Source organism: Catharus ustulatus, chromosome 5, assembly GCF_009819885.2.
Source record: "Catharus ustulatus isolate bCatUst1 chromosome 5, bCatUst1.pri.v2, whole genome shotgun sequence".
In the NCBI taxonomy this organism is placed as follows: Eukaryota; Metazoa; Chordata; class Aves; order Passeriformes; family Turdidae; genus Catharus; species Catharus ustulatus.
The window spans coordinates 30,678,472-30,685,635 of record NC_046225.1 but is presented as its reverse complement, the minus strand read 5'-3'; the positions used below and the strand labels follow the sequence as shown (position 1 = coordinate 30,685,635).

Sequence of the window (7,164 nt, the reverse complement as noted above, 5' to 3'; positions counted from 1 at the left end):
AGCTTACATTTTGGGTATTATTAATATTCAGACAAAAAATAACTTGTGGGCAACACCATGTCCTGAACATGGTGGAGGATTAATCTATTTTTGTAAAACTGTGTAAGAATGATGGATATTTTTTTCTGCTCACGTAAACACCAACTAATTCTCTAGACCTCCTTTTTCTGCTCATGAAAATCCAAATCCAAATTATTTCATGGGTATTTAAAGGATGGTGCCAAATACTGAATACAAGAAGATTAATTTCTCCATTTGATAAAGACCTGATAATATTTGTTATATTGGAAACATTTCCGAATTGGAGTTTTCTTGAGTTTTAACTTGTAAGAGAGAACACTATGAATTTAGGAACAACAAAAAATGTAAAGAAAAAATGAGGCCACTGAAATGTAGCCATCAAACTAGACTTCAAGTGAAAGTATCATACTTGTTTTTATTCTAGATAAGCAACAGGGCAGCTTGGAATAAACATGGATTGAAATTTTCTTCATCTCTTGAATGAGTTCAAAGAGGCTGAACAAAGACATAGAAGAGTTAAGCATTGCTGTGTACAACACAGTAAACAGATGAAAATTTTATACCTGAGTAAAAAAGGAATTTAACTATTAACTACAGCATGCAGAATAACTGATAAATTATCACATAAACATAGTATACTATTATTAGGTTACAGTCATTCAGATGTTCTTAATTTTTACAAAGGCTAAAGATGGAAAAAGCTCTGAGACGAGATGAGTATGTGACATAAAACCACAATAAGGAAAAGCACTTTACCATCTAGCAGCCTTTCCAGAAGATCAGAATTATCTGCTGCTTTATTATTCAGGCAGAAGCAGCAACAATTCAAAGCCTGTGGAGTTAATAACACATTAGACATTTAAGCAGGTCCTGAAAATTAAAATATTAGCAGTTTATTAAGTGGTCACGGAAGACCTGAGCCTGCATTCCCTGTCCTCAAATACTTTAAAGCACTGCGTTTTTGAGCTGTCCCCAGAGCAGAGTGAAAGGCAAGAATCTGCAGGGAATTACTGATCAAATCACAGGCTTGTGATTTTCTCACCAGCATAACAACTGCCAATTCTTAAGGGATGACTTTTTACCCCATTTGATTGGCCAAACCCCATATTTCATTTTACACAGAAGCTGGACCCCTTCCTCTCACTGAATCCAGTATTTGGATGGGTTTAGTTTTTCTTTTCTCTTCTGTTTTCACCACTTAATCTGTTTCAAATATTTGGCTTGAAATAGTCTAGCACAAGTCAAAAAGAAGTAATGTATTTATCTTCTTAATTCCTTTGTCTTTGCAAAAGGTGCCTGTGGGAGAGAAGGGGCCTGAAAAGTCTGAAGTTTACCCAGCACAGCTGATTCCCCCACCAGACAGGCTTCTATTCCTGGAAGAATTCTGCACTCCCTGATCTCCACATTGAATACATAAATTAACCATACCCATCACCAATATTCCGGTGCAAGCAATCAGCCGTGTTCCTTCCTCCAGCAAAATCAGCAAACCCAGCTCTTGTCATTTAGACTTGTTAAGAAGATATGGGAGGGGTGGAAGGGTATTTACCCTGTTAGAGACAGCCATAACAAAGCCTCTCCCTTTTACTACCTTGCAGTTGTATAGTTACATACTTTAGATGTCAATCAACTCTCCTCAAATCATAATACCTGCCTTGACCTTCCTGCTACTGTTCTTTCACCATTTATGAATAAAACTATGCATTGAACATGCATGTACCAAAATGGGTTCATCTGTTTGTCCACAACATATTAATTTCTTGTTTAAAGTCAGACATCTTAGACATTGGTAGGTTGTGTGAAAGAGTCCCCAGGGAATTGAATCCTCTTTGCTTCTAGTTTCTTCCTGGCTTTGAAAGCTGCTGATACTTCAGGGTGGATGGAGTCAAGCCGCTGTTCACACTGGAAGGCTGTGAGGAAGGCTGTCCTGTAGTTGTTATTCATCCAGCCATAGAGAAGGGGGTTAGCAAACGTTGAGCACATGGCAATGACATGGAATACTGTGTAGATTAGTTTGTACTCTTTCAGGTCTAACACCTGACTGTCAATGTCACTGACCAGTTGGAAGGTGTGAAAGGGCAGCCAGCTGACAGCAAACACCACGACCACACACACCAGCATCTTGGTGGTTTTCTGGCGCCGGTGATGATAGTGGTCATTCCCTGCCCCAGGGCTAACATGGTTCTTGAGCTTGTTCCAAATACGGATGTAGGCATAGGAGATGACTGCCAGCGGCAGCACATACTGGATCAGAAGCATGGAGATGCTGTAGATGGTGCCATAGTTGAGTTGCCCCTCCCCTGGCCACTTCTCAGAGCAGACCACAATCTTGAAGTCAGGAATTATCTCAATCAGCGAGTACTCACGGAAGATGGCCAGAGGACTTGCCAACAGGGCACTGACTGCCCAGGCAACTCCTATAATCAGGAAGCTGATCCGCTTAGAGATTTTGCTTTCCAAGTGGTAGACAATGCACCGGTGCCGATCCAGAGCGATCACAGTCAAAGTGACAGTAGACACATGGACAGCAAGGGCCTGAGCATAAGGCACCAGGTGGCACAAGACCGGGCCCAGTTTCCATTCACCCAAGAGCGTATAAACCAAAGTGAAGGGCAGGCACAGTGTGTTCACCAGAAGGTCAGCCACTGCCAGGTTGGCAATGAAGAAGTTAGTCACTGTGCGCATGCTTTTGAATTTGATGATCACATGGATCACAAGGGAGTTTCCAATCACTCCCAGCAGGATAATGGAGCAGTAAGCAAAGATGAGAATTATTTGTACTTCTACAAGTGTTGTGCTGTCCTTCAGTTCTGGTTTAGGGTCCACAGCCAATTCGCTGAGTGGTGTGGTGTATCTTGTCAAGTACAGCTTAGTGAACAGCTCCATTTTCATTTCATCTGTCTGGTTTTCCTCACCTACTGCTTCCAGGGGCCCCATCTTTGCAGCAGCGTGGTCAAAGCCACAGAGCTGCCCCTGAAAGCAAAACAATACAAGAACAAGTAGAGAAATTGGTCCATATGGGCTAAGACAAGAAGCAACAAGCTAAAGCTACATCTCTTTCCTAACCCACATGCTACATTGCAGGATTAAGAGAAGATCTGTCTTAATATATTTAAATTCTCTTGCCCTTACATTTTGAAGGCTGATCCAGTAACATTATTTAGGCATGACTCCTGCTGAAAATTGGAACAGATTTCAAAAGCATTCCAAAGACAAAGTTTGCCTAAGTAAATGCAGACAGATTAAGATCCTGCTGGGCAGCATATCATGTTTTTACAATGCATTTCCTAAAACTAGTGCTTATTTATCAAATACAAATCTTCCAGTAATATCTATGGGAATTCAACATGGAACAGCACCATACAGACTATTATTAGCATAATAATCTTCCAGTTTTTCCTTAATGAAAAGTGTTTCCTTTAAATAGTTACTAAATTCTTACAGGTTTATGCCGTTCCTTAATATCAGTGCTGGGGTCTTTCTTTAAGAAACTTTGTTTTACAACAGTTTGTACCATGAGGTAAATAAAAATACCACTGAAATAGAACTGAAATAATAGCATTTCTTTGAAATAACTGTGTATTATTAATGTATAATGGTATGTTATTCATGCTGAAATCAACTCAAGAAAAAATTTAAATACAGTAATACATGACATTTCCTTTCTTTGTGATGTTTCAGAAAACAGAGCTCCTTGGAGGCTGCCAATCAGGCATTCATTTCTGACTGCAGTCATAGAGAAGAGCAAATCATTCCCCTGCTGATGTCAGTAAGAATTTCACCACTGGCATAAAAATCACTTCTTTTTTTTTACCTTCCTTACACAGGCTGAGCCAAATTCTGTGCTACCCTAAGACTTCAGAAGGCACAATATATTAATGTTTTACAATCAGTTGTTGACTTGGACTTCAGTCCAATGTAAAAAAGTACATGTCTCCATGCAAACAGCCCAGAGCATGAGTGGCATGCTAACCACGAACCGAGAACCTAGGGACTCCTTTCCTTGGCCTGGGAAAATAGCAAGAAATTACCAGTGCCAAGCAAACTTACCAATAAAACACCACTGTTCACCACCAAGGGGAAAGGCAACCCTGAGTTACTCACTCTACTTCCCTGTTCATTACCTTCCCTAAGGAAAGCAAGAGTAGAGAAGAAATGTCACTTTCTTGCCATCAGGTGTTACACATAGCTTAACCCTTCTCAAATTAAAGTCTGCCTAAAGGAACAGTTGTTGATGTGTTTGGAATGAACATAGTTTTTAAAAAATTCTTATTCTTTTCTGATCAGCTCACTTTAATTCCTTCCATCTCCAGAGAAACGTTTCAGAGAAACAGAGGTACAATTTCATCCCTACCTCTGTTACCAGCAATTATCAGTGAGTGACATCCTTCAGTATGGTTTCCAAATGGAGAAAGGAGCATTGTCTACCAGCAAGAGACTGAATCCTTTTTGCTTGTTTCTATCCCAAACAATATCCCAAAGAATTCCTCAGGGTGAGCTATTTTTGCAAAAGAAGCAGATCAACAGCATGAACTGAAAGGCATTTTCCCCCCAACTAAACAGATCAGTATTATGCCATACTGTTTAGTTACCATTTAGTCAACAATAAGTAGTGTAAGCCTGAGATGTGAAACACAAGACACGTAGCTGAGATGTGCCAGCTGCTCATACTAGTGCACACCGCTGATTTTAGCAGTATAATCGGTTTTCAACTACTAGCCTAAGCAATGGATGTCAGGAAGGGATTCCTTATCAACACACCTTTAGTCCACCAGGTTAAAAATATAAGCGATCCACCACAATTTACACAGTCAGGGATACCGCAAAAGTTGAGAATTCTGATGAGCATTTTCCTTTGACCCATTCCTACACCCAGGAATTATGCTTCCATATATTATTACAGTAGAGATCTGGTGACCTCCCAGGACCGTCAGATGTTTCAAAATCTCATAACTTTTTTTCAGTGCAGGTCATGTCTACACACAGAAGTAGAATGGTGAGAGGGCTGACAAATAGAAATTATTTCCCTTCTTTGCCCTAAATCCAGGCAGAAAGACGTAGCTCATTCAAATAACATAGCTTCCCTTTCTTCCCAAAAGTATTTTCACCCATTTCTCTAGTCCTCGACTTTCTGTTGATTCCTTCTTGCAACTCCTTTTTAGCAAAGCCTTCTCTTGTTCTGACATTTTTATTTTATTTGTTACTGCCCTATTCAGGCTGATGAAAGATACTTTGGGCTTGTCCATAAGACAAAGCTGAGGGAGAAGGAAGGGACAAGCATGGTTTATAATAGAAATGAGCTCGTGTGTCAGCAAGCGAAGAAATAAACTGGACAAGTCTAACATTGTCGGTGGGACAGTTATGTGGGCAAAATATCAGCCACTTTCAAAAAAATGGAGATAAAACTAAGGTGACACTCCAGGTAGTGTTTGACAGGACCCCTTCTGTTCTTCTTTAGGGATAAACTCTCCAAGTGATAGCATTTACTGGCACACCTTGCATACTGCATCACACCAGGGGTTTTTTTTCCCGGTTTTTTCCTCCCAGCAGTCAGATCCTCATGGTCAGGCATCAAATTGCTGCTAACTTTCGGCCGAGAAAGGCCCAAAGAGGATTTACACGGGTTCTGAGAGCAAGTAAGCAAAAAGGGCAGAATGCGTGATTACACTAGCAAGCAGCATTCCCACCAGGACCGCAGTGCCTGCGCTGGGGAAGGGGCTAGGGTTGCTGGAAGCGAAGCTGGCGGCAAACGCACCTTTGGGATGCGGCGTCGCTTCCCTCTCGGCCCCCGGAGCTGTCCCCAGGAGCAGACACCCATCCCGGGAGAGACACCCATCCTGGGGGCAGACATCCATCCCAGGCGCTGCGGAGATCCCGCCGCCGCCCCGTGCTGGGAGCGCCGCTCCGTAACCCCTTCCCGTTCTTACCTTCCTCTCGCCCCGGGCAGGCGAGCGAGGCACGGCCGGCTGCTGCCCCAGGAGCGGTGTGCCAGGGCGGGGCGGGGAGCGCCGTCACTTGCTCTCCAGTGGGGCGGCTGCCCCGGCTCCCCCGCCCCGCTCAGGTCCTGCCGCTCTCCCCTCCCGGGCGGCAGGGCTGCAGCGCTGCTCGCCCGGCACAAACTTTGGAGGCGACGGCGGCCCTCGCACGCCGGGAGGGCGGCACAGGCGGGGCGGCCCCGCCGCCGGGGAAGGGCTCGCGCGAGGCGCGGAGCCGGCCCCGCCTGCCGGGCTCCGGGCGCGGGCGAGGCTGCGGGCAGCGCGCTCGGGATGCGCCGGCTGCTCCTCGCTCGGGAGCCAACAGCGCTGCCGGCCTCAAGCAGGGATTTGGAGAAAGAGGGAGTCGTGCCAGACCCGAGCTGGCGTACAGGCAGCACACCCGAGCCTGCTTCCCAGCTTTCCCAGTCTCCGTGATACCTTCTGGGGTAGCATAAAGGCGATGGCTTTGCTCCAAACAACCGCTGAAATCCTTGCTTACAAGCACCGCAGCTTGCGCAGATTTTGTGATCCTCAGATATGGCTGTTGCCAAAGAAGGGGTGTAAGGATGAATAAAGCATTTCTGTATTCTGCCAAGAGCAAAATAAAATATTTCATGTTTATTTACAAGGCTGAAAAGGTAAAGACTACACCTGCTGCTTTTATTTGGTTCTATATCAACAACCTTTCAAAACAGCTCTCCTGCCAGCCAGCTTGACAGAAGACTAGTGCCAGCCAGAGTTCCTGTACCTCTGGTAGGGTTCAGCTTTGTTAAATCAATCCATCAATGGGTTTTCCTTAGTATTTTACTGGGTGTCTGATGCCTCTCTCTAGGTACAACTTCTGAGATTCAAGGGACTGTCTCCTCAGTGCATATCTGGGGGACCTGATTTACCAAAACATGCTTCAGCCCTGGTTGTAGTTCCCAAGAATAGAAACTAGGAGACTTTGCTTTTTCTATGGTTGTAGCACTTTGAACAATTGTCTTCCCAAACATTACAGAAGCTGCTCTCCAGAATAGGAATACTCTATTACTTCCTGTCACTTAGGTAAATTTGCATTCATATTTAAGATAGTTTCAGGGGTCAGCAACATTATCTTCCACTCTTTTTCTTCCAAAAATGGCTCGATACAAAAGCTTCCTTTTTACTTCTCTTGTCAAACGTAATG

General features: G+C 43.9%; 1 protein-coding gene across 4 annotated transcripts; it reads right to left on the bottom strand.

Moving 5' to 3' along the window:
• Positions 1–416: 416 nt before the first annotated feature.
• NPY2R (neuropeptide Y receptor Y2) lies at positions 417–6,172 on the bottom strand. 4 transcript variants are annotated; one of them, XM_033060897.2, is made up of 3 exons: positions 5,949–6,172; positions 4,376–4,519; positions 417–2,994 (listed from the first exon to the last, which is right to left on the bottom strand). In XM_033060897.2, the coding sequence occupies exon 3, from the start codon at positions 2,956–2,958 to the stop codon at positions 1,801–1,803; it is 1,158 nt and encodes a 385-aa protein (XP_032916788.1). In that variant the 5' UTR covers positions 2,959–2,994; positions 4,376–4,519; positions 5,949–6,172; the 3' UTR covers positions 417–1,800. The 4 variants fall into 4 exon arrangements, with proteins under 4 accessions (XP_032916788.1, XP_032916789.1, XP_032916787.1 ...); XM_033060898.2 differs by lacking the exon at positions 4,376–4,519 and adding an exon at positions 4,072–4,150; XM_033060896.2 differs by lacking the exon at positions 4,376–4,519.
• Between the last annotated feature and the right edge of the window lie 992 nt (positions 6,173–7,164).